The sequence below is a fragment of the Peromyscus eremicus genome, chromosome 7 (genome assembly GCF_949786415.1).
Source record: "Peromyscus eremicus chromosome 7, PerEre_H2_v1, whole genome shotgun sequence".
Lineage (NCBI taxonomy): Eukaryota > Metazoa > Chordata > Mammalia > Rodentia > Cricetidae > Peromyscus > Peromyscus eremicus.
Window position 1 is genome coordinate 30,768,968 of NC_081422.1, and position 17,952 is coordinate 30,786,919.

The window sequence follows — 17,952 nt, forward strand, 5'->3', positions numbered from 1 at the left end:
TAAACCTCACCTTGGGTAACTTTGGTGTTACCAGCATCAAAGTTTGTGAGAATTATCTCTTGTGCAGTTTCGATTCCCCAGAATAGTCCTCTGGTCTTCTGCTTAGGAGACAGATGCACCTAAGTGCCCGTCAAATATAGAACAATTCTGTTAGGGCCGGGAGGACAGTTGCAGCACTTGAGCCTGCCCTACGAAGAGGAAGTGGAGAAACTGAGGACTCCATAGGCACTCATTCAACCTGTCCCTCATGGCTTTAAATTGTAGACACTTGGAACTGGAAGGGTCCTTGTCCATTGACATGATTTGGCTACCACTTAATTTTGAAGGCAATAGTTACTCAACAAAAGGGTAGTGCAATTTTTTTTTTTTAAGTTTCTTGAGAGAGGGTCTCTCTGTGTAACCCCCGTGGTTGTCCTGAAACCCGCTGTGTAGACCAGGCTGGTCTAAAACTCATGGAGATCCACCTGCCTCTGCCTCCTGGAAAGCTGGGATTAAAGGCATGTGCTGCCGCCACCGCCACCACCACCACCACCTCCCAGTTCAATCTACTTTGTAATGCCTTTAGTAATAAAGAACTCACAACCCAGATTGTCCTAATTTTTGTCGAATAGCCTGTAGAATCTTTAGAATAAATAAAACATAAAATTTAAAAAAATAAATTTTATTTATTTCATTTGAGCTATGGAGTGAGACCTTGTCTTGGAAAACAAAAAGCAGGGCTGGAGACCTGGCTTGGAGGTTGAGAGTGCTTTCTGCTCTTCCAAAAGACCCAACTTCACTTCCATTACTCATGTGGCAAGTTCCTGTAAGTCCAGCTCCAGGGGATCCGGGGGATCTCTTCAGGATTCCAAGGCCACGTGCACTCATGTCCTACTGCCCTCCCCTCATGTAAGAACCCACAGCAGGCACAGGTTAGTGGTGAAATGACTGACCCATTCCCTTTAAGCAGTATGACATCAATGCCTGAATGGCTGCTGTTGTGAATTCCTTCACAATTGCACGGGAGGTGCACAGAAACCAAGTAAAATCTATAGTCATTTAAAATCAATAATGTAGTATGGTACTTAATGTCAAACTAACGTATTATATCTATGCTATTGATAGTCATATGTATGTATAATTTTAAGTCACTCTTTATAGTAGCAGCAGAAAATGAAGTGAGAAAGACTAAATCTAATAAAACATGAGATTATTAACATGAAAAATATACAACTTTATTGAAACACATTTAAAGACAGAAGTGGAGATTCTCCTTTATGGATAGAAAGGCTTTATCATAAAAGTACCTGCTTTTCCTAGTCAAATTCATAAACTCAGTGTAACTCCAATAAAAATATAGACTTTTCCCAGGCACCTGACAGTATGAATACACAATGCAGAGAAGTAGGAATTAAGAAATGATAGAGCGATTTAGAAGGACAAGAAGAGTGGGAAGAACTGACCCACAGGGCATTAAGGCTTTTTCAAAGACACTGTGGCACTAACACAGGGTCTACTTGAAGGAGACTAGAGAACCAGCCTGGGTCTGATGGCGCACACCTTTAATCCCAGCACTGTACCTGGTAGGCAGAGGTAGACAGATCCCTATGAGTTCGAGGCCAGCCTGGTCTACAGAGTGAATTCTTAGCCAGCCAGGGCCACAAAAACAGACAGACAGACAGAAACCAACAAACAGCTATCAGTAGGGATAGGATAGACTACCGAGTAACTGATAGAAACCGAGAGAAAAGAATTGGATTTCTGACTTGAAAATCAAGAACAAGCCAGGCATGGTAACTTATCATGCCTGAAATCCCAGCATTTGGGAGGCTGAGCTAGGGGGATCTCAAATTGGTGGTCAGCCTGGGCTAGAGACCATTTAAAAAAGCCCAAAAGAAAACAAACAACAGACGAACAAAAACAACCCCAAGTGAAGTAAAGATCTAAATATGAATAGAAATACTGTGGAAGAAAACATAACCAACTTTTTTTTTTCAAGATTGAATGTAGAAGGTAGGAATAACCACACAGGGAGAATTTTGTAAGACACAAAAAGCACTGACTACAGCTTCATAGACAGCATTTTATATTAAGGTGAAAATGTAACTTTGTCGTGCTTAAAAAAAAGCCCTCATGACTTAGAGGTCTGTAACTCAATGTTTGGGGGGAAAGCACCTGGAATTTGCTTTAAAGTGATCTTAGAGCCGTGGTTCTCAACCTTCCTAATGCTGTGACCCTTTAATACAGTTCCTCATGGTGTGGCGACCCCAACCATAGAATTATTTTCATTGTTACTTCATTACTGTAATTTTCCTACTGTTATGAATCATAAATATGTGACATGTGGAATATCTGACATGCGACCCCTGCGAAAGGACTGTTCGACCCACAGGCCGAGAACGCTGACCTAAAACAAAAGGAAAACTCATGAGTGACACAACGACGTGGACATACCTCACAAACATGTCACACAAAGGGAACGTGCATCGTCATGCAATTCGCATAAAAGATAAAGTCATAAAAATAAGTAACGTTTGCTGGGATGCATATATCTACAGAAATTTCATACAGAAAAGCTTAAGACAAAATTCAGAATATTGGTTATTTTTGTTAGGACACACGAGGGGCCTGGAATTCAGAACACGAAGAAAACAAGCATGTTAGGAATAAGGTTTTCTTATTTTATTTTATTTTGGTTTTTCGAGACAGGGTTTCTCTGTGTAGCTTTGTACCTTTCCTGGAACTCACTTTGTAGACCAGGCTAGCCTCAAACTCACAGAGATCCGACTGCCTCTGCTCCTCAAGTGCTGGGATTAAAGGCGTGCACCACCACCGCCCGGCAAAGTTCTTATTGTATTTTATATATTAAGGTGGTAGGTGCATGAGTATGGTACCGTATCCTTTAGAATATTTTGTATGTAACCAAAAAAATCATAATTTAAAAATAATTGGTTTTCAGTAAGGGGACATGGTAAAAGGAAGAGGCTCCAGGTACACACCAGGGGAGACAATGGCCGTTGACCATGTTTCTGTTCTTATTGAGAATATAGGTGACACCTTGCTCCTCCCTGGGAGTACACACTGGTTCCTGCCAGTTCAACATAAAGACAGGTGCTATGCAGCATGGGCTCTAGCGATGTCTGAGGTGGTCCTATGTGTCACAGGGTCCAGGTGAACAAGCTGAGCACTGCACCCTGCTAGGGTAGAAGCACTGCCCGGCTGGGTTTGCATTTCAAATGACGTTTGTCAGTAAGTGAAATCCAGTGTGAAGCTGGATGTGCCTCTCTTCCGGCTTTGTGAAGTGGGCTGACGTCTCTGGGAAGGAGCTACAGTAGTGTGAGTGTGTGGGAAGGACCTGATACCTGCCACCTCTTCCCAGCTTCCCTAGGCAACTGGGAAGAGCATTGACTTCTAGCTCATCAATCAGGCTCATCCCTCTTGAAGAATGGTACCTGTTTACCCCAGTGCCTGATTCTGGGGGGAAGAAGACAGCTATGTGTCAGCTTCCTGTCCAGTGAAGCAGCAGACAAGATACTGCTGACCCTCCTGATATCACAGTTTCTTGACAACTCAATGACTTCCTCGTTGCCTTCCTGGGGGAGTCCCTGGCTTTCTCCTGCCCTTCTTGGGGAGTCCCCGTCTTCCTCCTGGTCTCCTTGGGGGAGGTCCCCATCTTCTGCCTGGCCTTCTTTTGGAGCCCACAGTAATGGAAGCTGGTGGCAATCTGATCCTGTGTCCTGTACAGAGTGCAGCTGGCTCTGGCTCCTGAAGCCTCCTGCCATAGCTACTGGAATCCAGCATCTGGTGTGAGCTATTTCCGGCTTTTCTCGTGACAACTTCAGTGTCAACTTAGTGTTTCCAGATCTGAAAGGGACGGAAGAGAATCACAAGGCTTGTCACTCTCCCCAAACCCAGGACCTGTTCCTCCCCATGGGGTCCTCCCCCCTTGTTTTCGTCATGGTTTAGCCCCGCCCCCTGCAGCATGTCCCTCCCGGGATACACTACAGGCCGCAGCTGGTTTCTTTTTACCTTTTTACCGTTTTCGCAGTGCTGAACTGACGTCACCCCTGGCATCTGCCCAGCTGCTGGAACACACCTCTAATCCAGTTTCAGAGAGAAACCTATCACTATCACTAACACCATTTGCTAATTGATATGAACTGAGGACTCCGTTTGTGCTAGGCCCTGCCCGTTATGAACACACAACATGTGCTCATTCTGCAGTAAGGGAGTCCTAATGAACAATGAAAAATCCAAGGTTCAGAGGGGTTAAGCAACATGCCCAAGTAACTCAAGTGCTAACAGGTGACGGTGCCAGGGTACAAATCCAGTCTTCTCCAGAAGCTCTTTCAAGCTACAAAGACTGCCTCCTAAGGTCCTTACAGAGACACTGGCTGACTCTTCACCCCCTCCAGGCCCTCCTATATCTTACAGCGTACGACAGCCTCCTTGACTTGGTAAAAGCCACCATCCTGGCCTCTGCCGTCCACATAGTACATGAATCGAAGTTCCGGCGGGTAGGCGGCTCTGGTCAGGCCGGATAGCAGGGGGATGGTGCAACCCTCCGCCCCCGGGGCCTCCGTCAGGGCCTGCAGCATCTGGTACTTGCACCAGGGGTCCCGAAGGAAGCCTGGGGTGATGAGTAGCACGCGGCAGTGACTACTACTCAGGGCCTGGCATAGCTCAGAAACAATGGCGCCACCTGGAGTTGCATCCCGAAGCTGCAGGAAGCAGCGCAGGCTGGCCTTGCTACTCTCCAAGTAGGAGACCAACTCCTGGGCGGCTTCCAGGTCCTCCTCACTGTGGCATACGCAGACATCATAGTCTTTGCTCCAGCGGCCACTGCTGCTGCTGGGGTCCATGTGTGTTGGTTGCAGGGTAGGAGACAATCCTGAGCTGCGGCTCTGGTGTGAGCTGTGGCTAGGAGGTGAGCTGCAGCTCGGGTGTGAGCTGCAGCTAGGGGGTGAGCTGCGGCTTGGGGATGGGAGACCGTCCTGTGGGGCTGTCTGTGAACCATCACTGGGGTGGCTTTCCCGGGAGATCGGCATCTTCTTGGGCTTCTTCAACAGAGTCTGCCTGAGCCAGTCTACAGGGAGGAAGACAGAGCTGACTGAGACTTGCTGCCTGCAAGCTGAAGCCCCTCCCCCAAAGAAACTGGATGGGACTCTGCCAGCTTCACTTTACCCTCTGTCCTGCTACCCTGCTGTTGGGCACACCCCTCAGGTCTTGCCTTAGAGTTCCTGCTGTCTTTAAAGGTTCCCCAATACTGAGGGAACCCGAATCCTGTCCAAGTGTTTTACCAGCCCAATTAAGAAAGGCGGCCTTAATGGGGTCGCCATGGTGAGGTAGTGTTTGTTGTGGCCTAGCTACCCAGGAGGGGTAGTTCAAGGCCAGGCTGAAAAAAAACAGTGAGATTTTTTTTTTAAAAAAAATAAAATAAAATTTGCTGTGCATGGTGGCCCAGGCCTTGAATCCCAGCACCTGGGAGGCAGAGTTCGAGGCCAGCCTGGTCTACATAGTGAGTTCCAGGCCAGCCAGGGCTACATAGTGAGACCCTCTCTGAAAAATAAAATAAAATTTAAAATTAGAATAAAACAATGTATTTAATTATAAATTAATAATTTAATTACAAAATGAAATATAGATGGCCCTGTTCTGCTGTAGGTCATTTGATACCTTCTATCCAGAGCCCACTTTGATCAGAAGGCCCTGCAACCAGAGGAGTCAACTACCTGTGTAAGTGGACATCCACAGATAAGTATTAATCAGGCCCAAGGCCTAGCTGCAGCCCTGAGAGGAGATGAATTTAGATAAGGTAAGAATGGAAAGGGCCAGGGAAGATGGGTACAGTGATATATGCCTGTAATCCCACAACTTGGGACATAGAATCAGAGGATCAGAGGTTCAGGGTCAATCTCAACTACAATGGCAAGTTCCAGGCAGCCTGGGTTAATACAAATGAGTAACCATAAAAAAAAGAAAAAGGGCCAGGGCACTGGAATCTGTCCTGCTGTTCAGAGGCCAAGGGCTATTAGAGCTCCCAGGCGACACAGAGCTTGGTACTTCAGAAGCCCCATGTGCCAGGCCCCAGATGTGACTGTAGACCTGCCATACTGCTTGCTCTATGACCTTCTGCAAAGTGGCCTAGGTCTCCATTGCCTCATCTATAAAATGAGTTTGTTTAGTTCCTGAAGATAAATTGTAAGTACTCCATATTATTAAAACACAGCTGTACTGGGGATTGTTTCATTTTTTTCTTTCTTGTTTCCTTTCTTTGAACAGTTCTAAGAAAGGATTCAGATGACAGGATACACCATGTTTAGCATTCAGCACAATGGTTTGCAGGCCAAGCAGGCCAGAAAACATGTGAAACAAAGGCCTGCCAAATCCATCGTGCATCCCTTATTCCCCCCGCCCCTCCATGACGCTTTGGGTCATCTCACTGGCAGCTCTGTCCCCAACACCAGCCTTTCTGCATCTCTCCTCTGAGTTTGGACAAGTCAGTCTTCTCACCTCACCAGCAGACTGGGGATTATTCTCTCAGGAACCAGAGCATAACTAGGAGACAGGCTCCACTCACCAGCTATCTTGTCTCGAGGCTTCTTGGACTGAGCAGGAGAGGCTGGGACAGAGGATGATGAAGCCATAGCGCAGGCCTCCAAACTAACCCTGGGAGAGCAGGCATCGGGGGAGCGGCAGGAGGGGACAGAGCCATGGAACAGCCATCCTGCCAGGGACAGAGAATCACAAAAATCGTGCTTACCTACCTGGAAGTTCTGCTTTTCTCCTAGTCCCTAATGACGCAGTTTCTACATAGGTTCATGGGACCAGGGAAATGACCCAGATCTGTGACGTGTGACCAGACTTACAAGGTACAAACTTGGTAGAGTGACTGTTCTCTGCTTCACTTGGCCAGGAGTGCGTTTGGGATCTGGGAAAACAGAGAAGACAGACAGCTCTTTAGAAGGACTTCCTGTGTCCGTGCTGAAATGGGAGATTTGGACAGGTGGATGAGTGCTAAGCAGTAGGAGTACTTGAAGCAAGTCTTACATTCCCTCAGTTTGTCTTCCCCTAACCCCATCCACCCACTCACCTAGCCCTTACCCCTCAGCTAGGGAAACAATGTCATAAAATGGTGACGACTGCAGGCTACACACAGATTTCATGGATTTGCACCTCATGCTGACCATGGCCTTCAACAGTCTTCCCAGGCTTTGGTGTCTCCATCTGGATGCTGGAAACTGCAACTCAGCATTACCATGCGAATAACATAAAGGAGTTTATGTAATGTACTAACAGTACCTCGTGTATAAAAAAATGTTAAGAAAGCATTGTGGATTAGTATGTTCTTATCCAGATGTGGTAGAATACACCTGTGGTCTCAGGTACACAAGAGGCTGAGGCAGGTGGATTACTTGTATCTATGAGTTTAGATCAGCTTCAGAAATCTATTGAGACCCTAATCTTTTGTTTGTTTGTTTGTTTTGGTTTTTCAAGACAGGGTTTCTCTGTATAGCTTTGGATCTTGCTCTGTAGAATAGGCTGGCCTCGAACTCGCAGAGATCCACCTGCCTCTGCCTCTCAGTGCTGGGATTACAGATGTGCACCAGCAGCAGTTTTGAGATCTTATTTTAAAAGAAAACGAACAGGAGGGTGTGGTGGTACACACGTGTAATCCCAGCCCTCACAGGAGGACTGCTGCAAATTTCAGGCCAGCTTGGGCTAGCTACATAGTAAGTTCCAGGCTACCTAGAGTGAGGCCTTGTCTCAAATAATCTAGCTATGGGAGGGAACTTAGTCCTTTCTTTATTTTTTAACTTATTTTTTATTTTATTTATTTATTTATTTTGAGACAAGGTTTCTCTGTGTAACCCTGGCTGTCCTTGGAACTTAATCTGTAAACCGGACTGGCCTAGAACTCACAGAGATCCACCTGCCTCTGCCTCCCAAGTGCTGGGATTAAGGGTGGCACTGCCTGGCAGTCCTTAGTACTTTTAAAACCCAATCCTTTAATGAGTTTATCCCTTAGTCCTAAATTCTTTTAAATTGTGTGTGCGTGTGCATGTGCGTGTGCGTGTGATATGTGCAGGCACACGGTATTCCACAGCACACTGTGGAAGACAGACGACAACTTTTGGAAGCTGGTTCCCTCCTTCCACCACAGGTTCTGGGGATGGAACCCGGGTTCCCAGGTTAGCACAGCAAGCACATTTATTCATGGAGCCACTGCCCTAGGCACGGGAGGGGTGTGTCTGGTTTATAAGACTCAATATCATAATGTTAATCTTCCCCAAACTGGTCTTTAGTTCAATGCTATCTGTGATTCCAGGTTTATTTTAATTTTTTTTATTTTTTTGGGGGGGGTAGGTTATGAAATTGCTTCAGAATTTGTATGAAAACTTGAAGGACCAGGAATGCACTGCTGTGCTCTCTTCACACTACAAGGTCAGAGCGGTTCTGACGCTGGAGGCTCTTTGAGCTTTGGTTTTAGGGAGAAGACTCTGTGGGGGCAGTGCCTGTTCCAATGCAGGGGAGCCCTGCATTCTGGAGGAAATTCTCCAGCTGAAGGACTGGTCCAGAGCTGGGTGCGGGAGCTGGAGTAATGACCACAGGGCTGCTTTCTGGCTTTTTGCTGGATCTGTAGAAGTCATAACAAAAGTTCCCTCTGGGAATTCATAGAGAAGCAAATCTGGTAATTAGACACACTGTCAGAGGCTTCAACATTTTAAAAATGTAAGTCAGGTGGTGGTGGCACACGCCTTTAATCCCAGCACTTGGGAGGCAGAGGCAGGTGGATCGCTGAGTTCAAGGCCAGCTCTGGTCTACAAAGCGAGCTACACAGAGAAAAATTGTCTTGAAAAACAAAACAAAATAAGTAAATTTAAAAAATGTTTAAATCTGTGTTGGGCATTAATGAACAAGTACCTCAGTTCAAGAAATGCACACTGGGGCTGGAGAGGTGGCTCAGAGGTTAAGAGCACTGGTTGTTCTTCCAGATGTCCTGAGTTCAATTCCCAGCAACCACATGGTGGCTCACAACCATCTGTAATGAGATCTGGTGCCCTCTTCTGGCCTGCAGGCATGCATGTAGGCAGAACACTGTATACATAATAAATAAAAAAAATCTTAAAAAAAAAAAAAAAAAAAAAAAAAAAAAAGAAATGCACACTGCTACAGCAACGGAGGCCATGTGGCGACTATCTTAACTGCTGGCCTGGTTAGAACGAGAAACGCCTAGAGACTAGGAAGGCACGCCCATGGGGGGTTTGTGAGGGTGTTCCCCAACATGATGAGAACACAGAGCGCTGATGTAATGAATGCGTCAATCCTTTGATGGATTCAGAATTTGATGACATGGCTGGGGGGTGGACAGGTGGAAGTGCAGCCACGTTGAGAAAAGCAGGTCACTGGAGGTGTGTCCTTGCCGGTTAGATCTTGCCCTGCCCCCTTCCTGGGTTAGATCTTGCCCTGTCCCCTTCCTGGGTTAGATCTTACCCTGTCCCCTTCCTGGGTTAGATCTTACCCTGTCCCCTTCCTGGGTTAGATCTTACCCTGTCCCCTTCCTGGGTTAGATCTTACCCTGTCCCCTTCCTGGGTTAGATCTTACCCTGTCCCCTTCCTGCATTCTCTTGGCTTCAGAGCTACCATGACCCAAACTGTTCTGCTCCACCACACCCTCCCGCTACAATGAGTTCAATGCTCTGAGGCCAGGAGCGTTATGTAATAACTCCTGTAAGTAACTCCTCCTGTAAGTAACTCTCGAAGGTACTTGTCTGACTAACACAGAGCAAAAAGGAGAGGAATGAATTCTGGAGTCAGAATGCTGAATGAGAGAAGCAGTCAGACCACAGAGGAGGACACTCAGGGGGCTGTCCCTCAGTGGGCCGTCCCTCAGTCGACTGTTTGTATTGATGGGATCCTTTCCTTCTTCACATGCTCTGGGTTTCTGACAAGCTAAGAGAGGTGGCGGCACTGCAGTGCCTCAGACCATTGGCAGGTTTTGAAAGCCTGTTCCTGGTCAGGGGCTGCCATCTCTCTACACCTTCAGGAAACCACTCAAGATCCCTCTTCCAGGGGCTGGAGAGATGGCTCAGTGCTTAAGAGAGCTTGCTGCTCCTTCAAGACAAACCCAGTTTGTCATATGGGTCACAACTGCCTGTCACGCTACCTGTCCTCCAAGGACACCTCCCCAAAGGTAGCATACACTTACACAGACATGTGCACACAAATTAAAACAAAATAAACCTGAAAAATAATAAATAAAAAGATGTCTTTCTCTCTGGCAGTACACATAAGATCATTCAACTCTGACACTCTCTAAAGATTGTCTCAATTTCTGTTTTAATAGAAAATGTATTGTTTGCCTTTGATACAAACTGGAGAATCACTTAATTTTTTTTAAAACAATATTCTGAAGTTTAAGATAACATAAAAATAATATGGGAACAAAGAAAATCACATAATATGATATTCAACTTGAACATAGAGATGTAAAAGTTTTATGAAGCTGGACTGGGGGTGTAGCTAAGGGACAGACCATGCACTTAGCATACATATACAAGGCCCTGCGTCGATCCTTAGTACTGAAAGGAAAAAGGAGGGGAAGGAGAGTGAAGAGAGGAGTAAGAGGAAGGAAGGAAGCAAGTTTTTTGAAATAACTTACCCTTTCACAGCACATCCTGATTTTGGGCAACTGCCTTTTTTATTGTTTCAGAAAAAAACAAACAAACAGAAAAAACTAGGGCTGTAGCACTGAGGTAGAGTGCTTGCTCAGCATGCATAGATGAGGCCAGCACTGTGGAGGTAAGGGGAGGAAGGGCGGGAGAGGAACAAGAGAAGAAAAAGGAGCAGGAGGAGCATCAAGTCAACTGTTTAATAGCATACCCACTGGAAGCAGGGGTGGGTGGGTGGGGGTACGATATGCCCTTTAACTGTCATTATGGAAAAGTGTAAGCACAGGAAATACCAGCATCTGTGAGGATAATTGTGCAAGATGGCAGATAAGTTCCAGTAACCATACACTTCCTGGATATAACCTCATGTACCTTCCTTTTTCACTGTGAGTTCTTTTGCAGCGAAGGCTGGGGCGCAATCAGACATGACTTAACTTTTCCAAGACACAGAGTGACAGTCACCACATAGCAAGTCACACACGTCAGGCAGATAAGATAGTGAACCCAACCCTCCAGCTGGAAGGTCTACTCACCAGCTTTGTCTAATCTCTGATTCACCGGGACTCAAAAGAAGTCACGTTTTCTTTTAAAAACACGCATAAAGCAGAATGACATGTACCTCAAAGACTCACTTTATAGAGAATGACAGAGATTTTATAGATAATTAGCAAGGAACGCCCTCAAAAAAGAACCAGCATGAGAAATGGGCATGGTGGCACATGCCCATAATCCTATTAGGGATTTAGGAAGCTGAGGCAGGAGGATCATTTCTAGTTCAAGTCAGCCTGGGCTACATAGTGAATCTCAGGCTAGCTTGGGCTAGAAACTGAAACTCCTCCTCAACAAAACAAAACAGATATTATTTATTATTTACACACACGAAACAATCCCCCTAGGGAAAAGCAAAGCAAAATACAAAGACACTCCTGGAGATTCTTATTGGGTGGTTTAGAAAGCCTAAGTTTTATGAGTTTTTCTAGAAAATTATGATACATGGAAGCATTAGTCTAGACGGTAAACTATATATATATATATATATATATATATATATATATATATATATATATACTTGATGTGATTTTTTTTTTTTTTTTTTTGGTTTTTCGAGACAGGGTTTCTCCGTGTAGCTTTGCGCCTTTCCTGGAACTCACTTTGTAGCCCAGGCCGGCCTCGAACTCACAGAGATCCGCCTGGCTCTGCCTCCCGAGTGCTGGGATTAAAGGCGTGCGCCACCACCGCCCGGCTTTGATGTGATTTTTATGTGTATATGCATATATATAATATGCATATATAAACACAAAATACACATTATATATGCTTATATATACATATATATATGTATATACACACATAAATATTTAAGACAGACTCCTGCTATGTAGTCTATGCTGGTTTTAAATTTGCAATCATGGAACTAGAGAGATAGCTCCAGGGTTAACAGCACTGGCTGCTTTTCCAGAAAACCCTGGTTTGATTTCTAGCACCCACATCATAGCTCACAACCATCTATAACTCCAGTTCCAGGGGATCCAAGACCCTCCTCTAAACTCTTCCAGTACATATGTGGTACACAGACATACATGCAGGTAAAACACCCAATGCACACAAAATAAAAAATAAACTTTAAAAACCATAAAAATAGAATTTTGAGCCTGCCTCAGCTTCCTAGGTGCTAGAGCTACTGGTGTGTGACACCACATCAGGTCTTATTTATATGAGCAGTGAAAGGCTGGAAACGTAACTCAGTGAGTGATACAGTGCTTCCCTGGCATGCATGAAGCTCTAGGTTCAATCCCAAGTGCAAAAAACAACAAATACAAAAAACCTGAAAGCTTGACAACAGTGGTGTATGCTTATGATCCCAGCACTAGGAAAGCTGAGGCAGGGAGATCATGAGTTTGAGGCTAGCCTGGGCTACGTAGAGATTTTGAGGCCAGTCTGGATATATACTGAGATCCTATCTAAAAAAAAAAAAAAAAAAAAAAAAAGTGTGTGGGGGGGTGTCAGCAAGATGGCTCAGGTGATAAATTTTTCTGCACAAACCTGGTGACCTGAGTTCTATCCTCGGAATCCACATAAGAGAACCGACTCCACAAAGTTGTCCTCTGGTCTCCATACACACACTGTGGCATGTGCACACACCCCCATCGCCCCCCCCTCACACTCACACACACACACACACACACACACACAGACTGTGGCATGTGCACCCCCCCACTACTAATACATTTTCTAATTTTTATTTATTTATTTATTTTTGGTTTTTCGAGGCAAGGTTTCTCTGTGTAGCTTTGCGCCTTTCCTGGATCTCACTCTGTAGACCAGGCTGGCCTCGAACTCACAGAGATCCACCTGGCTCTGCCTCCCGAGTGCGCCACATTTTCTAATTTTAAAAGCAAACAAATTGCTGATATTTATAATCAGTGAAATTATTTACTTCTTTATTTTTATTTTGTGGGAGGAGTTAAGGTAGGGTCTCTTATAGTACAGGTTGGCCTCCAAATCACTCTGTAGCCTGGAGTGACTTTGAACTCCAGATCTTCCTGCCTTCACATCCCATGTGCTGGTATTACATGCATGTGCCTCCTTTCCTGGCTGGCAGTGAATAAATTAAAAGTGCCCATCAAATTTCATGATTGTTTCTGTGAGATAAACTCCAAACTACTTTCCATACTACAATTTGTAAGTTCTGAAGAATAAAAATGTCAAAAAGTATGTGTCGCTATGAATAAAAGCACCCACTATTTTTAACTTAGTTATAAATTGAAAGGTTTTTCTGATTACTGTGACACATGCCTGTAATCTCAGCGTTTGGAAGACTAAGGAAGGATTGTGACTTCCTCAAAGGCAGGAAAATATAAACGCTTAGCTATATTTAGTCATATAGAAACATACCCTACCAGCCAAACAGGAGTCACAACATACTTAATATTGCCAGATTTTTCAAACTGACCCTTGGTATGCTTCAGTTTCTGAGTTCAAAAATACTGCCTTTGTTCTGCAAATATGTATGTTATATATACATATATATAGATAGATGTATAAATAAATGGTGTGTTTGTCTTGTTTTTATTTTGCTGTGGATTTTGTGTAAATATGCAGGCACTCAACATAGATTGTGTCAGCAGCATTCAGGAGACAGAGGCAGGAACATCTCTGTGTGTGTTTGTGTGTTAAGGCCAGTGTGGTCTACATAGTGAGTTCCAGACCAGTCAGGACTGCAGAATGGAAACCCTGTCTTAAAACATCAAACCAGCTGGGAGGTGGTGGTGCACACCCTTGATCCCAGCACTTAGGAGGCAGAGGCAGGCAGATCTCTGAGTTCAAGGCCAGCCTGGTCTACAAAGCGAGTTCCAGGACAGCCTGGGCTACACAGAGAAACCTGTTTCTAAAAACAAAATAAAACGAACAAACAAACAAAACATGTCTTCAGACATTAGATGCCCCTTGAGCTGAAAAATGGTTCTCCCCGCCCCCCCCCCCCCTTTTTTAAGTAGTGCTGGAGATATGGAATCCAGCACATGCTAAGCACTCTACCACTAAGTTACATCTCAAATCCCCAAATGAGCACTTTTAATATACGTTTAAAAAGACTTTGTGGGTAAAGGTTGTGAAAAGTACCTAAGATTTTAAAGACAACTGCTGACTTGTGTACTACCAGAGTTGTAAGGATTTCCTGAAAAGCAACAACAGCTAAGGCCGAATGACTGACGGGGAAGGGAAAAATATAAATATATATAAAACCAGAGTGTCACTAAACAGACCTGCATCTCAACAGTCTCCTACCTTTACCACCATGGTGACACTGAGGTTCCGTAGAGAAAGATGATGGCCTTCTCTCCTCTTCCTCCTTATTTGGAGATAAGGTTTGTCTGACCCCCAGGCTGGCTTCAACTTGTTATGTAGCTGAGGATGGATGATATTGAGCTTCTGAGCCTCTGGCCTCTACTTCTGAAGTGCTGGGATTATTGGCAGGGGCTACCAAGCCCAGTTTTATGCCACACTGGGGATCTAACCCAAGGCTTTGTGCATGCCAGGGAAGAATTCTACCAACCGAGCTACACCACCAGCCCTAGAAAGGCGCTCTTTGCAATCCATGGTATTAGGTCTACTTAGATAGTATTGTGGGAATATTAATCTCAATCTACATCTCAAGACACACAAACTAATTTTTTTTTTTTTTTTTCTCCGAGACAGGGTTTCTCTGTGTAGCTTTGTGCCTTTCCTGGAACTCACTTGGTAACCCAGGCTGGCCTCGAACTCACAGAGATCTGCCTGGCTCTGCCTCCCGAGTGCTGGAATTAAAGGCGGGTGCCACCACTGCCGGGCTAAAATTTTAAATGGGTATTAGAGATAGCTGTGACTAGCAAGACAATAAAGATCTTATAGGAAAACATAACATGATTTCTGACTTTGGAGTAGACAAAGAAAAAAAAAATTGAGACATGGTCTTACTCTGTAGAGGGTGGCCTAGAACTCAGAATGTAGGCCAGGTTGGTCTCAAACTCACAGCAATCCTCCTGAGTGCTGAAAGTACAGGTGAGAACCATTATGTCTGGCTTTAAAAAAAAAAAAATTCAAATGTGATACAGTCTGTATAAGGGAAAAATGATAAATTGGAAAACATTAACGTGAAGGCTCAGTTGCCTTTAGCCTACTGGCTATGGGTGGGATAGGACCTCTGTTGGTCTTTTCTGTGTCGAACACACAGATTGCAAGCCCAGCGCCACTTTGAGATCTTTGGCAGCAGTTAACGCTGCAGCTCACACATGATTGAGCCTGTATGATAATGAGTATTCAGAGATGGGTAATTCCTGGGGGGCGCTCACCAACCTAAGACAGAGGGCCTGTGTGGCCTGGGCAGGCGTCTCCATGACGGGTAAGGTGACCTGCTGATGTCCCACATAACCTAAGTCAGAAGCTCATTTTTTAGTAGAAGGGGGACCTGTAGGGCCCTGCCCCCCCTTTGGGTAACTGTTGCCTTGCTTGCTGACCTTGACCTTGATATCCTCCCTATGCTAATTCCCTGCCAGGTTCCACACTCCTGAATGCTTAAAGGAAGTTCCATGTCTGTGTATCATGCATAATGCGCGTTAACAGCTTAGATGCAAGATTGTAAAACATCGGTAGCGAACTTCTGCCCTCCAGGGTTCTCCCATTGTGCTGTAAGCCTGTATTATTTAAGACTTCCTCCCTCCATAAACGGCATTCAGCATTAAAAAAAAAACAAAAAAACAAAAAACCAAGCCAGCTGCAGGAAGGAGGGTCTTGGACCTGCCTCAACTGAGTGTACCAGGCTGGCTGGCACCCCATGGGAGACCTTGCCTTGGAGGAGGTGGGAATGAGGGGTGGATTGTGGGGGAGGACTGGGGGATGGGAGGAAGGAGGACAGGGGAATCTGTGGTTGGTATGTAAAATCAATAGAAAATATTTTATTTTTTATTTTTTTATTTTTTAAAGATTTATTTATTTATTATGTATACAGCATGTATGACTACAGGCCAGAAGAGGGCACCAGATCTCATTACGGATGGTTGTGAGCCACCATGTGGTTGCTGGGAATTGAACTCAGGACCTCTGGAAGAGCAGTCAGTGCTCTTAACCTCTGAGCCATCTCTCCAGCCCTAGAAAATATTTTAATAAAAACTTTTTTGTTTAAAAAAATTCAAATGCGATACAGTCTGTATAAGGGGAAAATGATAAATTGGAAAACATTAATGTGAAGACTTTTGCCCCAAAGATATCTATCGTTAGGAAAGTGAGGAGGGCAATCTACTGAGACAGAGGAAATGTTTAAAAATACGTATCTAACGAATGCCTTAAATCCCAAATATTTCAAGAACTCACATAAACTGCTAAGAGACACAAATGGGGAGAAGACTTGAACAGTCATTTTACAGAAAGGATATTCAAATGACCAGCAGACAGAAAGATGCTCGGTTTACCAGTCCTCACAGAAATGCAAATTGAAACCTCAGGGCATCAAAGCTGTGCAAGTCAGCAGAACAGCTACAGGCTGGACCCTGGCTGATAAGGACAGAAGAGAGGGAGCACACACCCGGCTGCACACTATATAATCAAACCGAGCAAACACACAAAAGTCACACTACTCAAAATAGGCCAAAGAAGAAAACAAGCATGTCCATCAGTAAAACGGTTAAACAATACACAGTCCATCTTTTTGCAGAATATTATACATCAATGAGCATACATAGACTTACTGTTCTGGATGCAGGTTCCACAAGCAAGCCTGTGAAAAGCGGTTTGGCAGGACTCAGGATCTGTGCACTTTTCCATATGTTTGTTATGTATTGTTTCTTAAAGTCTGAAAACAAAGCAGGCAAGGTTTCCTCTGAGTCATTCCCGAGTAGGTCTGTCAGCTGGAGTACTCCCTACTTCCCTCTCTAGTTGGCACTTCTCGGGTGTCTAGATTACCTGCCACCCAGTGGACCTAAGGACCGCACTGTTCCTACTCCCCGTGTCCCTTTGGTTCTTGGCACGGTAGTCGTCCCTGGTAGACGCCCATTAAGTGACCGTGGTAGCAACGCCCGGTAGGTTCTTAACCCTAAATAAGGTGACATTCTTACACAACACTGCCACAGAGTCAAACCCAAGAGCAGGGACCAGGTTGGGACCAGAGCAGAGATTGCCAGGAGCCCGAGAGAGCCACCTGACGGGGCCAGGCTGCTGAAGCCCTTGCCATACTAACAGCCCCGCGCCAGCTCGGGTGCCACAGGAAGGTGGCGGCTTTCCCGGGAGTGCTGGACCGCGGGTTGGAAGGGGCGGGGCAGGGAAGCGGTGTCCCGGGAAAGGGCCCGACCCCCGGGGCCCGGCCGCCCACCGCCCCGCCGCCCGCTTACCTGCGCGACCCCGCGCTGCGGGCTGCAGGCTCGCCCGGGAAGTGCCCGCTCCCCGGCTTCCGGAAGCTCCTAGGTCGCCGCCCTCCTGCCCGCACCAGCCGCCCTCCTGCCCGCGCCCGCCCGCCCGCTCTCCTGCGCGACCCTAGGGGGCGCTCGCCCGCCCGCCCGCCCGCTCGCCCGCCCGCCCGCGTCGCGCAGGCTGCCCGGCCGCCTCCACGCTTAGGCCGAAGCTCCTCACTGTGAAGCCCTGAGCCGGTTTGTCCCGTCTGAGGGCAAGGGAGGCGCAGGAAAATGAGGCATTTTCCCGAAGGCCTCTCAAGGTAGGTTAAGTGGTACAAATGATTCAGGCCAGCCCCCGGGAGGGGGGTCCCTTTAATGTTGACGCCCACAGGCTGGAATCAGTCTTGCCGAAAGTGTAAGCAGGGATTCCCGGATGGACA

The 17,952-nt window shown here is 45.8% G+C and overlaps 1 protein-coding gene across 1 annotated transcript; it reads right to left on the minus strand.

Moving 5' to 3' along the window:
- Positions 1–2,788: 2,788 nt before the first annotated feature.
- On the minus strand, positions 2,789–17,619 carry Tirap (TIR domain containing adaptor protein). The gene is made up of 6 exons (XM_059266744.1): positions 17,513–17,619; positions 16,874–16,977; positions 6,849–6,910; positions 6,560–6,706; positions 4,412–5,065; positions 2,789–3,843 (listed from the first exon to the last, which is right to left on the minus strand). Exons 4-6 carry the CDS (start codon positions 6,624–6,626, stop codon positions 3,824–3,826), a joined length of 741 nt encoding a protein of 246 aa, XP_059122727.1. The 5' UTR covers positions 6,627–6,706; positions 6,849–6,910; positions 16,874–16,977; positions 17,513–17,619; the 3' UTR covers positions 2,789–3,823.
- Between the last annotated feature and the right edge of the window lie 333 nt (positions 17,620–17,952).